Below are 16,819 nucleotides of genomic sequence, written 5' to 3'. Positions count from 1 at the left end.
AGCAGACAGTGAGCAATATGTTTGGAACATCAAATAGCAGTATCGAATCACAATACATATAGAATCGCAATACATATCGTATCGGCACCTAAGTATCATGATAATATCGTATTGTGAGGTCCTTGGCAATTCCCAGCCCTGCTGTATTTGTGCTGGTCCTATCTTTATCATCATAAAAAAATAATTATCTTGGCAAGAAAGAAGGCTTGTGCCAGGCGAATACTGAGGTACTGAACCAGCAAAAGTCAGGAAAATAGGGAGGGGGAGTATGCTGGGCTAGGGAAGGGTCTAAAATACTGGATCAAATGGTGCTGAAAAAAAGAGGTATGGAGCAGAGATTTTTCATAGTAGTCTAGTTCAGAAACCCGGATAAATACAGTTTGCTGCTGAAATGTTGGGGATTGCGTAGAATTCGGAGTAAGAGTGTGCCGCTAATATCCTGTTTGATTTGATTTTGATTTGGCAATGATCTTGCGGGGTGACATTGTCAGTCTCCTTCTAGTCAACTGTTTTCATTGACATCCATTCACCTTCTTCACTGTGCAAGAGGAACTTTCAGCTGTTAATTTGTTTAACACTTTTTTGATTACTACATTCTTCCATATGTGTTATTTCATAGTTTTGATATCTTCACTATTATTCTACAATGTAGAAAATAGTAAAAATAACAAATAAACCTTTAATTAGTAGGTGTGTCCAATCTTTTGACTGGTACTGTATATATAAGCGCAACATGTAAAGTGTTGGTCCCATGTTTCATGAGCTGAAATAAAAGACCCCAGAAATCTTCCATTTATTTTGTGCGCACACATTTGTTAACATCCCTGTTATTGAGCATTTATCATTTGCCAAGATAATCCATCCACCTGACAGGTGTGGCATATCAAGAAGCTGATTAAACAGCATGATCATTACACAGGTACACCTTGTGCTGGGGACAATAAAAGGCCACTCTAAAATGTGCAGTTTTGTCACAGAACACAATGCCACAGATATCTCAAGTTGAGGGATGCAGCAATGTCCACCAGAGCTGTTGCAAGATAATTTAATGTTAATTTCTCTACCATAAGCCTCTGTCGTTTTAGAGAATTTGGCAGGCATAAGCTACGGACAACGAACACAATTGTATTTTATTGATGGCAATTTGAATGCACAGAGATACTGTGACGAGCAACCCTGTTCTTCCATGGCCTCCATACTCATCAGACGTCACCCATTGAGCATGTTCGAGATGCTCTGGTTCGACGTGTACAACAGCGTGTTCCAGTTCCCGCCAATATCCAGCAACTTTGCACAGCCATTGAAGAGGAGTGGGACAAGATTCCACAGGCCATAATCAACAGCCTGATCAACTCTCTGCGAAGGAGCTGTGTCGCGCTGCATGAGGCAAATGGTGGTCACACCAGATACTGACTGTTTTTTTTTTTTGATCCACGCCCCTACTTTTGTTCTTTTAAGGTATCTGTGACCAACAGATGCATATCTGTATTCCAAGTCCTGTGAAATCCATAGATTAGGGCCTAATTAATTGATTTCAATAGACTGATTTCCTTATATGAACTCAGTAAAATCTTTGAAATTGTTGCAGGTTGAGTTTATATTTTTGTTCAGTGTATATTAGACCGATCCTGTATAACAGGAAGAGGAAGTAGAAACTTTGACCGCTCTCTCTGCTCACTGCACCTGAACCGTGGAGAGACTTTGATCCCTGTGTTTGCTCTGCAGGGAGGGAGTCGGGTTTCTATGTTCGGTGTGCCGCACCTATTCGACGATTCAATCTGTAGTTACGGCAACAAATGAGCATTTACACGCCTGAAATGGGAGAAGATGCCAGGCCCTATTTGTCCAGCAAAACTAATTTTCGCATAGTAAGCCTTTCCTAGCCAGGGTTGCCTCTAACAACTCTCCCTGAGGAATTGGGAGGTGCTTTCATGCAGATGCAGTCCCTCTCGGAGCAGGAAGTGGAGCGCCAGTTCTGTGTGTACTGTATACGAAAATCATATGAGCCTATTCCTCATCGTATTATTTGTCATTGAATGTTATTCTTATATTAATCTTGTCATCATAACTTCAGTAGGACTTTAAATCTCAAGACATTGTGCCCTGTCAACACAGTTTCAGCCAATATTCAGGCTTAGAGAGGACATGCAGGAAACAATGAAATGTGAGGCCAAAGAACGGGAAATGCCAATGGGAAAAGGCAGCTTTCCTTTGCCTTCCTCCAGGCGCCATATTTTTGTCTCCTTCCTTTTCCAATCTCCACACCCCTCTTAGGAGTTCAAAGGTCAAACTAATTGGAATGAAGATAGACACAGAAAAAGAGTAGCTTTGAATACTACAGAAAAACTACTGTAGTCCCTAAGTCATAATGTCCCCAACAAGGGTTACCACCATCTTCATGTTTTGATTAGGTGGAAACCATCAGATAAAGCATTATCTCTTGGCTGGTAAAAGAAACCTGCATCCTAGTTTAACCATTCCAACACAACTAGAGCTGATGGTCAGGGTCACTATAAGGCTAGTTGTAACTGTTTCTTTCATTAATTTTCACTAAAGAAGTACACATTTTCCAATAAATGTCTCATAATTTGGTATTTATTAGGATCCCCATAAGCCGCTGCAAAAGCATCAGCTACTCTTCCTAGGGTCCACATAAAACATAGTACAGAACATTATTAGTCAAGGCCTGAAATACATACAGTGCATTTGGAAAGTATTCAGACTTTTTCCACATTTTGTTACGTTACAGCCTTATTCTAAAATTGATTAAATTGTTTTTTTCTCCCCCTCATCAATCTACACACAATACCCCATAATGACAAAGCAAAAACAGGTTTAGAAATTTTAGCAAATGTATAAGTACATAAGTATTCAGACCCTTTACTCAGTACTTTGTTGACACACCTTTTGGCAGCGATTACAGCCTCGAGTCTTATGGAGTATGACACCACAAGCTTGGCACACCTGTATTTGGGGAGTTTCTCCCATTCTTCTCTGCAGATCCTCTCAAGCTCTGTCAGGTTGGATGGGGAGCGTTGCTGCACAGCTATTTTCTCTCCAGAGATGTTTGATCGGGTTCAAGTCCGGGCTCTGGCTGGGCCACTCAAGGACATTGTCCCGAAGCCACTCCTGCATTTTCTTGGCTGTGTGCTTAGGGTCGTTGTCCTGTTGGAAGGTGAACCATCGCCCCAGTCTGAGGTCCTGAGCGCTCTGGAGCAGGTTTTCATCAAGGATCTCTCTGTACTTTGCTCCGTTCATCTTTCCCTCGATGCGGACTAGTCTCCCAGTCCCTGCCGCTGAAAAACATCCCCACAGCATGATGCTGCCTCCACCATGCTTCACCGTAGGCATGGTGCCAGGTTTCCTCCAGACGTGACGCTTGGCATTCAGGCCAGAGTTCAATCTTGGTTTCATCAGACCAGAGAATCTTGTTTCTCTTGGTCTGAGAGTTCTTTAGGTGCCATTTGGCAAACTCCAAGCGGGCTGTCATGTGCCTTTTACTGAGGAGTGGCTTCCGTCTGGCTACACTACCATAAAGGCCTGATTGGTGGAGTGCTGCAGAGATGGTTGTGCTTCTGGAAGGTTCTCTCATCGCCACAGAGGAACTCTGGAGCTCTGTCAGAGGGACCATCAGGTTCTTGGTCACCTCCCTGACCAAGGCCCTTCTCCCCCGATTGCTCCGTTTGGCCGGGCGGACAGCTCTAGGAAGAGTGTTAGTGGTTCCAAACTTCTTCCATTTAAGAATGATGGAGGCCACTGTGTTCTTGAGGACCTTCAATGCTGCAGAATTGTTGTGGTACCCTTCCCCAGATCTGTGCCTCAACACAATCCTGTCTCTGCGCTCTAAGGACAATTCCTTACACCTCATGGCTTGGTTTTTGCTCTGATATACACTGACAATGGTGGGATCTTATATAGACAGGTGTGTGCCTTTCCAAATCATGTCCAATCAATTGAATTTACCACAGGTGGATTCCAATCAAGTTGCAGAAGCATCTCAAGGATGATCAATGGAAACAGGATGCACCTGAGCTCAATTTCGAGTCTCATAGCAAAGGATCTGAATACTTAGGTAAATAAGGTATTTCAGTAAAAAAAATAGAAAATGGACTGTACATTTATAATGCCACACATAGCCTACATACACACAATATCTTGGTCTAATACATAGTACAGTGCAAATGACAAAACAAGATGTGGTCCTCTGTAGCTCAATTGGTAGAGCATGGCGCTTGTAACGCCAGTGTAGTGGGTTCGATCCCCGGGATCACCCATACGTAAAAATGTATGCACGCATGACTGTAAGTCGCTTTGGATAAAAGCGTCTGCTAAATGGCATATTATTATTATAAGATATATAAAATGGATGTGTCTCTTCACAGTCCCCTTTGTGCAGTAAGGTATTCCTTTATCTGTTTTTTGAAACTGGTTATATTGCTGACTTGAGTTACCTGGGGTGGCAGAGAGTTCCATGTAGTCATGGCTATTTAATACTGTGCGTTTCCCAGCCTCTGTTCTGGACCTGGGGACTGTGAAGAGGCCTCTGGTTGCATGTCTTGTGTTGTACTGATGAGTGTCCGAACTGTGTGCCATCTGCACAAAGACCAATAGTGATGCAGTCAATCTCTCCTCAACTCTGAGCCAGGAGAGACTGACATATAAACATATAAAGACAAGATCTAGAACGAGAATGGAGGTTAGGGCGGTTTGGGAGGTTTGGGAGTCAGTGAGAGAAGAGAACATTCTTAGCTACTGACATGTGGAGTGGTTATCAGCTATTTCATCTGCAGTATTTAGGACGTACGTTTTGGAAGAATAAAAAAAATTGCTTAAATTGTTTTCGAAATGTGCAGCGGTTTGCCAACAAACTTTCCAGCAGACCCAGCAACAGACAAAACAACACTACCTAAGTGCTATAAAAAGACAAACAGTGAACAGTGATAACATTGTGCCACAAAGAAGAGTTTTGGGGTACACCACCAGAGGTGTATATAAGGAGGTTCCAGAATCAGAAATGAGGAAAACAACTTCCTTGAGACTACCACTTTCCTTCGCAGTTTTCACCATTGTTAGATTGGATCACAATGGTTTATTTGCTCAGTTCCAATGTGCTGTAGAGGCTTCATGGCCTCTTATCTGCTGACTGGTCCGTTGAAGCAAATTCCCAAGACCTTTACTGGAATTTCACTGTTTTCATATGGAACGTTTCCAAAGAGATCGGGCATTTGTTGGGGTTATATTTAGGAAGTTCCTTGGCACTGTGCTCCCTGAGGCCAGAATGCTCGACCTCAAGTCAGCTAGACAAGCACTCTGGCCAAATGAAGACGAAAACTAAGCAATCTACTCCACATAATTTATCATATAGTCACTAGGGGATACATTCTGATTAGCGACTCAACATGGACATCATGGGCTGACCACAAAATAAACCCCAGAGAGCCATGATGGCATTGAAAGTGGATATTTGGGAACTTTCACACCTTAAAATAGCTATCGAAGGAGGCAATTAGATGCCTCATGTACTCTGTCAGTGTATCCCTTCTCCAAGTGTTTCTCTACGCCTCCTTCGCCCTGCTGTAGACACACACACACACACACACACACACACGCATGCACGCAGGATGAGAAGGGAAAGGAGGAGGAAGTGCTCCTGGTCGGTCACACCCTCTGCAAATAACAATTTGCACACATCATCTCCGCTCTGGCCTGTCCAGCTGGAGGGAAGACAAACAGTAGGGCCAGGGAAAGCTGGGAAAATGATGTATGCAGATCCTGCTGCCTGGCTATTAAATGCAAACAGCTATGTTATAAACTGGATGCTTATCAGGATAGAAACACCAATAAAATCGAATCATTGTGAGGACAGATTTAGACGTGTGTCTGTGAAAAGACTCTCGTACTGAACTACATGGTCTGTCAAATAGTTCCCACATCCACTATCTCAGGGGTATTTAACTCTGACCCTACAAAGTCTAGAGCCTGCTGGTTTTCTACCTGATAATTGCACACATCTGGTGTACCAGGTCTAACTCCCTGATTAGAGGGGAACAATGAAAAAACGCAGTGGAACTGGCTTCGAGGTCCAGAGTTGAATTTGAGGAAACTATCTCTCTCTCCAGTCAGGTACAACCAGGGCTCGCCAATCCTGTTCTTGGAGAGCTACCTTCCTGTAGATTTTCGCTCCAACCCTAATCTAGCACCCCTGATTCTAATAATTGATAAGATTAATCAGTTTAGTTACAACTGGGGTTGGAGTGAAAACCTACAGGCGGGTAGGACTCCAGAAACAGGGTTGGAGAGCCCTAGGGAAAACAAATATGATAAACATAATTTGAGACATATAAGATGTAGGCCTATGTCTGTTTACACATGCATGCAATAACAGAGAATTCTACTAGAATCAACTCTGTCCATATTCAAGTCAAAACAGGAGTAGGCTATTACAATGAGCATTACATAAAAAAGGGACTTACATCCACACCCTGACATCCGATGGGGTCAGAAACCACATGCAAAGTTGCATGCAGCTGCAGCAGAGGACAGGCACACTGGGCCAGGGCAGTGAGTGACTTTGAATGCTTGGTTGCCATGTTTGGTTGGCATCATCCCACAAACCACTCATGATGCAAAAATAGCCTTGGACAATCTGTATGTTCGGATGATGCTTTTCAGTGGGGCACTGTGATTCCTTGGGTGGCGCCCCATTCACACACTGCATGGCTCATAGAATTACCAGTCTGACAAAGACAACATCTCTGAGGAATGCTGTGTGTCCGGACAGAATAGGGTCCAAGAGGAAACTATGTCCATTGTTCTATGTCTGACCTGCAGTGGATGAATGGTCAAAAGAATCATGTATGCAGACAAAACATGAGGAATAGTTTTCACATGACAGGCCAATTCCTGTAGTAAAGGCCAAGTAATAGAACTGCTATTCCTTGTTTCATCCTTCAAATGACAATGAATAACTTGGACATCTATAGCTAGGTTTCCTTCCAATGTGCGACAGATTTTCATGCGAATATTCAAAAACCTGCATAAAACAATAATGCGTGATGACATAAAAATAAAAATAACATAAAAATAACTTTTGCCTTTAAATTCCCATGTACCAAATGAAACACACAAGTTAAATGGGTTACCATCGCATTTTCAACTCTACTGATGGTTTTGTCACAAAAACTGTTGCGTTATATAGCAAATTTGCCCACTCTGGTCTTGGCACATGCGCTCTAGCCAACAGCTATAATAATAATAATATAATATAATATGCCATTTAGCAGACGCTTTTATCCAAAGCGACTTACAGTCATGCGTGCATAAAACATTTTTTGTGTGTATGCTCGCAGATAAGAGTGCGGGTAGGCTACATACATTATGAGATTATTATGGATAAGAGCGATATTATTTGTCTTTGTCAAACGGCAAAACATATTTTTACCGGAATTGTATGTTTTCATCAGCCGGCTCGTGACTTTCTTTTATGCCTCAGGTAATAATTAATCCACATGAAATGGTTGGATGGAAACGTGGTTAGTGATAAACAAAAGTTGCTTTGCAAGATGTGCACTCCATAATGGAATGGGAATTCTATTCATATTACTCAGAGAGAGTCATTAAATAGTAGCCTAGGCTATGGCACTGGCAGTCTGGCACAGCCAACTAAAAATAAACAAATCTGACAATTTTACTGGAAGGTGTTGTGTAGGAATGTAGCACTGCAAATTCAAAAAAAAATTGTAACAGTAACTCTGACCTGTCAAAATGAACAGCAAGCACTCCTGCGCCTGTGGTGCTTGAAAACAACTCATACATTAGTCAGTGCTAAACACATAGGGGCCTAATTGAACGAACAACAAAAAAATTATCATTATTTAGGCTTAATACTATCTAAAGCGTCCATCAGACAAGGAAACATGATTTTCCTGAACACGCAGGCTACGCCTTGCCTCATTGAGGTGAACGACCGTGGTGGACGCCACTACCTACCTGAGCTTTAGGTTAGCCATGAATTCCTCCAAAGAAACGTTGTCCAGAAGAACAAAGTCAGCCTTTCCAAACTCCAGACTCTCGTGTTCTGCCATGTTGTATTTTGGTCTAAAAAAATCGGTTCAGGAGAAAATACTTTTTGGTAAAAGACAACTTCACTGTTTTGAAGTGGTCCTCCGCGACACCAGGTAAACAATGGCGAGCTGGTCAATGCACCTATTCAAGCGCTAAATCGTCGATGAGTACTGTCTTCATTCATGTAGTAAACAGTACAAGTGATACAATGTTACTTTTTACTCATTTTGAATGAGCTGGAAAAATAAGGAAACGATACAAAACAGCCAAACTTATAGCAAAACGTATATAATTATTTGTTCTCAATACAACGGAAGGTTTCAAATAGGAATGGTTATTTCAGAATATGTTTTCATATCCAGACAGACTTATTGCTTTCGCCGAAAAGGTATTGTCCCGACTCCCGTTACACTAAACGCCTATCAATAGAGCCCTTTCCTTTAATTTATCGTCTTGACTCAATACAGACGAATAGAATCCTAACCGCCTCGCGACGCTCCTCCCCCTGGTCAGAAGTGTTGGTCTAAACTTGTCGTGTGTAAATTTGAAAATATTACAATTCCCAAGACCACTGAACAGTTTTATAAATTTCTCGGGATGACTGGTCATTTTGACAAGTTCTTCACATCCAATTTAGTATGCTTAGTCAGGGCCTCAAATGATTCCCTATAATTATGCCATATAAGGAAACATTCATAGCCTACAACTTATCTTAAGTGCAGGCTAATCTAAATTAGCAGGCCTAAAAGAAACACCTGAAACTAGATCCCCCACATTCGGGTCTTGACAAAAAAAAAATGTCGGGGGAGGTTCTCTTCTGCGCTGTTCAAACAATCCAGTAAATGTTAAGATGGAGTGTGGACTAGTTAACTTCCAACAGTGGAAGTCACATCACAGGCGCTCTCTTCCATTTCCCCTGAAAACCGGGACTTCCGGTTGTTGGCAACTCGGCCTAGCTATACGCAGGCCTACCATTTGTGACTTTGGGTAGTTTTTGTATGTCAAAAAGAATACCATGTAAAAATATAAAAAAAGACATAGCATGTACTTTTTGGGCTCAACTCAACTCCCTGTTACAGAATTTGGACCACTGACTCATCATATAGATGATGATGATGATGATGAACATATGACAAAAACACTCTCAGCACTTTTAGTTTCTTGGAATTAGGCCTACTGAACACTGGCAAAATAAACTCAATATATAGGTTTATGACTGACAGTCTATATAATTTAACTGATGCTGCTGTAATCTGCCTACGAATTACGATTACCCCTTGAATATAGCCTTGCTACTGTTATTTTACTGCTGCTCTTTAATTATTTGTTATTTTTTAGTTATCAATTTTTTACTTAACACTTATTTTTCTTAAAACTGCATTTTTGGTTAAGGGCTTGTAAGTAAGCATTTCACTGTAAGTTCTACACCTGTTTTATTCGGCGCATGTGACAAATAACATTTGATACCCTAGTATGCCATCTTGTGTTTGAGAGAGGTAGGCTATTCTTTTAGAATCTCTTATTAGTGTACTATAATCGAATTAAAATACAGAAGGCCTATCTTAGTGACATAGAGTATCAACTAACACAGCATTTTACTCTGAAAACGTCATGGGCGGGAAATATTTTTCTTACTGCTGCCTTTTGTGAATGTCAGCAAAATATGGAAATGAAATGTCAAACAATCTGAGAATTGCATTAAGACTGTCTTTAATTTCAACTCTTGAGAATCTAAATTGTTTTCATTTTGAATTCAAGCAAACTTTCACTTACTACAGAAGCAACATATAGTATTTATTTTAAGCCAAATTATTGATGTCCATGCATCTGACTGTAAGTTCCTCTGGACAAGAGTGTAAGCTATGCTAAATTACCGAAATGTAAAAGTCAAAGTTAGAAGAACTGTTTTCAACTGCAATGCTGTTTTGACAGAATGTAAAAAAAATGAACACAAAACCAATACATCTGTAAATAAGAATCATATACAAAATCAAAACAGACACATCTAGGCTTTAGTCTACCTGTTCAACTGAACAAGCAGTGACCCCCCAAATGTGATGGTATTGGATGCAGCATTGGCCCAAGAGCTACCACAGTCATGGCTCACATACACCAGGGTCCCTCTGCGCAGAAAGGTCATATAAGTGGACAGATTACCCACAGTGGCAGGACTCCTGATGTTGGTGTGAGAGACAGTCACCCAGTAACCGTTGATCAGCAACCACAGGTCCGTCTTGACGCCGTGTTTCCCACTCTGTGTGGAGAAGAAGAACTGGTAGACTCCTTTGACAGGAGCCTGGAACACCCCGGTCCTCCGGTTGAAGGCTCGCCGACGTTCACAAGGAAAGTCCTGTACTTGATGCGGTTCACCTTGCCTGAGATGGGACCGGGGTAGGAGGCAAAGAAGTGACACCCAGCCAGCCACAGGGGGGCGTGGGTGCCACACTTGTCCATGGGCACACACCTCTCGGGCATCTGCAGACTGTTGCCCTTGTACAACAGGCGGTACCAGCCTTGCCACTTGACATTGCGGTCACACATCTGGTTCTTGTTGCTGGTGTTAGTGGCCCTCCAGGCCTGGTCCAGGACGGTGTAGTGGAAGCAGGGATCGAAGGGTCGCGTAGAGTCTTCTTCCTCTGATGACCACATGATGTCCTCCTCTCCATGGTTTGGAGGGTAAACAAGAGAAGTGCTGCCTACCAGAGATATCACATAGACAGAGACCAGACAGGAAATAAACAACAGACCAGTTATGCTCACACTAAAGCTAGTCATATGGATATCTTGTCAAGGATTATAATGATGATCAAATTTTACTTATCAACAATAATTAAATCTACTGCAGTAAATGTCAGATAGGTATACTATATTACAAGCTGCAAAAATTATCTTCATAAAAAAAGTTATAGAAATGTAATTGTGATGTAAAGGACTAATAATCATATTTAATTCACTGACCTATTTCTGTTGTAGTCTCAATCTTTGGGCTTGTCAGCATCTGTGGATGAAGAAACACATACAAAAAGTATAATCTGCCTGTTTAAAGAAGCACACAATCATATAAAAAAAGATAGATCTTAATTAAGAGGAAAATCCCTTAACTGATTCAGGGCCTCCCGCTGTTGCCAAATATTTTTTGTTCACATTTTAAGTGTTCCATTTCCTGATAAAAAAAGAAAGATATATGACAATAACCAATGAATAACTAATTAATCTTGTTACACAGCATTATTGTTAGGGATGAGCAAAGATTGATTAGGCTACATCACAGAAATAATTTCTAAAACATGTAATTTAAGTTTTTTTTTTTTAATGGCATTACCTTGTAGACAGCAGCAAGTTGCATCACCAAAGGTTGATCCTCAAATGTCCTAATCTTAAACTCAACCTGGAAGATTAAGATAATCTATTTGTGTTATTCATTTGGCAATCCTTTTGATTTTTTTTTTGCACTGTGCCAATCTCATTATTAGGCAGGAGTTGGAACTTTCATCCAAAGTAAACAACATTGGGAAGAAAGTATTTAATACATAATGTATGATTTCTATATTCCAAATCTCCATCTGCTCTGCTTTTGAACATCACTCAGAGTAGTTGATACTCACAGAACTGGCATTCCCTACTGAGCCCACTGTGTAGGATGATAGGATAGCAAAGAACACAGCATCAGCTAATGCAATCATCTGGGGAAAACAGTGACAAATCAATTATATAAGATAGTACTATTTCAATTATTATTCATTTCTAAGATCATTTTGAGATATTGTGCTATTCCCAAATTAATGTTCTGGTAATTACATATTAATTAGAAGAGGAGCGTGATCAGATATAAGGTATTTCGTTTTAATTTATGCTGTCTAAATGTTCTTACCTTGAAACACTGCATCTCAAAGTCAATGATGAGGGACTCTGTAGATTAGAACACCAAAGTTAGGGAAAACTATAACGGCTGTCAAATTCCTCTGTCAAATGTGTTGAAACAGAATATATTAGCATCCTGGAGCAAATTATTAATGTAATGCACTTAAAGGATTTTAAATGGTACCAACGGTACAGGAACTGACATTTGTGTTTAAAGAAAGTCATTCCGCTACCTAAGAATAGTAAAGCCCCCTTTCCTGGCTCAAATAGCCAACCAATTAGCCTGTTACCAACCCTTAGTAAACTATTGGAGAAAATGTTTTGTGTTTGACCAGATACAATGCTATTTTACTGTAAACAAATTGACAACAAACTTTCAGCATGCTTATAGAGAAGGACATTCAACAAGCACAGCACTTACACAAATGACTGATGATTGGCTGAGAGAAATTGATGATACAAATATTGTGGGGGCTGTTTTGATAGACTTCAGTGCGGCTTTTGACATTATCGATCATAGTCTGCTGCTGGAAAAACGTATGTGTTATGGCTTTACACCCCCTGCTATAATGTGGATAAAGAGTTACTTGTCTAACAGAACACAGAGGGTGTTCTTTAATGGAAGCCTCTCCAACATAATCCAGGTAGAATCAGGAATTCCCCAGGGCAGCTGTCTAGGCCCCTTGCTTTTTTCCATCTTTACTAACGACATGCCACTGGCTTTGAGTAAAGCCAGTGTGTCTATGTATGTGGATGACTCAACACTATACACATCAGCTACTACAGCAACTGAAATAACTGCAACACTTAACAAAGAGTTGCAGTTAGTTTTGGAATGGGTGGCAAGGAATAAGTTAGTCCTGAATGAATATTTCCAAAACTAAAAGCATTGCATTTGGGTCAAATCATTCACTAAACCCTAAGCCTCAACTACATCTCATAATGAATCATGTGGAAATTGAGCAAGTTAAGGAGACTAAACTGCTTGGAGTAACCCTGGATTGTAGACTGTCATGGTCAAAGCATATTGATACAACAGTAGCTAAAATGGGGAGAAGTATGTCCATAATTAAGCGCTGCTCTGCCTTCTTAACAACACTATCAACAAGGCAGGTCCTACAGGCCATAGTTTTGTCGCACCTAGACTACTGTTCAGTAGTGTGGTCAGGTGCCACAAGGAGGGACTTGGGAAAATTGCAGTTGGCTCAGAACAGGGCAGCACGGCTGGCCCTTAGAAGTACACGGAGAGCTAACATTAATGACATGCATGTCAGTCTCTCCTGGCTCAGAGTGGAAGAGAGATTGACTTCATCACTGCTTGTTTTTGTAAGAGGTGTATACAAGCTGAATGTACCGAGCTGTCTGTTTAAACTACTATCACACAGCTCGGAAATCTATGCATACCCCACAAGACATGCCACCAGAGGACTCTTCACAGTCCCCAAGTCCAGAACAGACTATGGGAGGTGCACAGTACTACATAGAGCCATGACTACATGGAACTCTATTCCACATCAGGTAACTGATGCAAGCAGAATAATCAGAATTAAAAAACAGGTTAAAATACACCTTATGGAACAACAGGGACTGTGAAGAGACACACACAAGGGTATAGACACATGCATACGCACACATTGTGATATTGTTGTATGGTGGTATTAAACATTTTGTATTGTAGATAGGTAGTGGTGTAATAATGTCATATGATGTACTGTTTTATATTTTGTTTTATATGTAATGTAAGTGCTTTAATATGTTTGGACCCCAGGAAGAGTAGCTGCTGCCTTGGTAGCAGCTAATGGGGATCCCTAATAAAAATACAAATGTAACTCTACAAAGCACTTGAAATGTAAAAACGTGTCCCCACCTGTTTAGGTCAGCATCTTGAAAATCAGTCCACGGATGGACGTATATACCCATGAACAAGGACTAATGTCACAAACCAAAAAAGAGAAGTTAAGAACTTCAGTTTAACAGCATTTTACCCACTCAGTAAGTTTAGGTGTTACTTTTCACAGACAAGACGCAGACGTGTACATGAAATGATCATACCATCAGCAGTTTTGGATGCAGTGTGGTCAACAAAGGCCCAGGGAAAAAGTTGTCGGCTATACATATTTATTAACTGCGTTTTGACTTTTCAGGGGTCAAAATGGGTCATCATCAGGGTACAAAATCAGGGGTGAATTGGGCAGGAAACTATCAGTGTTGATTGTCAGATTGTCAGACAACCAAAACAGATACTAAGTGGTAGATCAATATAATAGATTAATATAGCCAAGAATATGATGCTGTCCATTAAATAAAATGAACCCGATACACCGATCTGAAAGGTAAAATCAGAAATGGCTCTTCAAAGGAAAAGGTTCACTGTCAAGGAGTTTTCATCTTTTTTATTTAGGGTTTGAGACATGTTGCTTGTGTAAGCAGCTAATGGGGCACTGCATGGGAAAACCACATGCAAGATGATTGGTTGAAGCCATGGGGTGTGCACAATGTTTTGTAAGCATCAGCAAAACTAAGAGCAGTGACATAGGCTGCAGTATGAATCTAAAAACACTTTACCAGCATTTTCCATGTAATAATTTTTGGGCAAAACATAGTGTTTAAAAACAAGCATACTTGAAACATGGATTGGATTAACGTGTGAAAATGTTGGATATGTGGTACTATTTCACATTTCCTCTGTATTAAAAATGTCCTGTTTTTACATGCGGAAAAGTCAGCAATGCACTCAGCACTGTAATAACCGAGAAAATAGGCACTTCTTATGCTAAACTGAGGGGTGCAGGCATTTTAACATTTTAAATGTAATTTATTTTACATTTTTACACGACTTACTTGTGAGTGCATACCTTTTCATTCGTACTGGTCTCCCATGGGAATCAAACCCCTGCCCCTGGCGTTGCAAATGCCATGCTCTACCAACTGAGCTACATGGGACCTAGCCACTGAGGTATAAAGAACTGGAGACTGCTTCCAAGATGTCCGACCGCTGTTTTCAACATGATCTACTCACGCGATTGATGGACCGTCTATATCCAGGTTGCATCTGCTTTACACGGCCCAACTTCACGTGTGCTAGAACACAGTGCACACAGGAAGCAGCGCAAGCAGCAACGACTTCATCACGTCATCCAAAAACATGGTAGACATTGGATGAATATACAATTTCAATATCTTTGGCTGTGAGTTTTTTGTATTTTTTATTTCACCTTTATTTAACCAGGTAAGCCAGTTGAGAACAAGTTCTCATTTACAATTGCGACCTGGCCAAGATAAAGCAAAGCAGTGCGATAAAAACAACAACACAGAGTTACATATGGGGTAAAACAAAACATAAAGTCAAAAAAACAACAGAAAATATATATACAGTGTGTGCAAATGTAGCAAGTTATGGAGGTAAGGCAATAAATAGGCCATAGTGCAAAATAATTACAATTAGTATTAACACTGGAATGATAGATGTGCAAGAGATGATGTGCAAATAGAGATACTGGGGTGATGGAGAAAAAAATGTCTGACCTCAGCCACAAAGATGATGACTAAAGTGTCTTATTAGGAATTTTCAAATCTGACTTCTCTATGTGGCTGTCTATGGAAATTGGCTTTCTGGGCCCGGCTTCAATTAAACAGCAGTACTAAAGCAAGACTGTAGGAGCAGTCCAAACCGTACTTCTAGACTGGAACCCTGGCCCCTTGGGTGCGGTCGTCACTAGTTACCACAGCCACAAAGTCTTAAACCCTGCCTATTTAGACAATTTCTCTTCTTAAAATGTGATTGTAAATCTAACCCTAACCCCACTGCTAACCCTAACTTTAAATTAAGACTAAAAAGCTAATTTTTGTCATCATTAAATTTCAAAATGTAGACAATTCCGACTTTGTGACTGTGCTATCTAGTGGAAACCCTTGGGTGCAGCTGCATAATGATGCTTGAGGGCTGTACCAACACTGCAGTATCAAAGATACCCCAATAGGGGTAGTAGCAATACAACTTTACATATCAAATACACATCATTTGGTAGCTTGATAGAAATAACACAGTGAGTCTGCAGTTGAACAACACTTTTTGGACTAGTGCTATTGAAGAGTTTCTTTCAATTTTCAGTGTCCCACACAACGTTGTTGTCAGGTGGATGACAACAATTGTCCTCTCACAAAGAATGCTAGCTAGGTAGTCAGCTAGGTATGTTGCAGTAAGTGTGACCCTGACAGCAGACGTCTGTCACTAGTGTGTGTTGGATGCCCCCAGTCATAAACTAGACTGGCTATTCTTTGTTAGGATGCATGTCAGACGTCTTTAGCCAGGGCACAGGTGGTCTAGCTGGCCAGACTCATAGACTAGGCCTAGGGCATTGAACAAAAGACTCTATCCCACTTATATCACATGGTTCTAATTCTAATGATCTATTCTTATGAGTATGAAAAACACCACAGTTAGTCAATGTGTGTCACTCAATTGTCACTCACTAAAAAAAATTTGATTGGCAAATTAGTCTAGCCAGCTATCTAAACTTGTACTAATCATGGCCGAATTACCGACCGGGCATGAAGGGCACGTGCCCAAGGGCCCTGATCTCCAGGGGGCCCCCATTGATTTTGTTAGCCACTCTCACTCAGATATCATTTTAACATGGCATAAGTCACGGCAAAATGTGTAGAATTTCAGGAAATTAGCTTTAAAACCAAAAAGCTTGAGCCGGCCCTGCACACAAACTTAGACAAACCTGCAACAGGGCAGACTGTATCTGAAATTGCAGCAGGGGCATTAGTTTGGAACGCTATCTGCCATCAGATGGATGTTACACAAAGCTCCCTGGAGCTAAACAGAGGCTTGCTGGCCTTATATTGGGAGGCTTTCTGAGGGCAATATGAGCATGAGACTAACTGT

The 16,819-nt window shown here is 40.9% G+C and overlaps 1 protein-coding gene across 1 annotated transcript in view; it reads right to left on the bottom strand.

The window, feature by feature from the left end:
* myo1d (myosin 1D) overlaps positions 1 to 8,481 on the bottom strand; it is a 98,724-nt gene extending 90,243 nt beyond the window's left edge. The window contains exon 1 of the mRNA XM_084154089.1: positions 7,990 to 8,481. Within this exon, the coding sequence (XP_084010215.1) occupies positions 7,990 to 8,084 (95 nt within the window). The 5' untranslated portion in view covers positions 8,085 to 8,481. The remainder of the gene's footprint in view (positions 1 to 7,989) is intronic.
* Between the last annotated feature and the right edge of the window lie 8,338 nt (positions 8,482 to 16,819).

Source organism: Coregonus lavaretus, assembly GCF_964263955.1.
Source record: "Coregonus lavaretus genome assembly, chromosome: 1".
NCBI lineage: Eukaryota > Metazoa > Chordata > Actinopteri > Salmoniformes > Salmonidae > Coregonus > Coregonus lavaretus.
The sequence above is the reverse complement of the archived record's forward strand: the minus strand, read 5'-3'. Positions and strand labels throughout refer to the sequence as shown.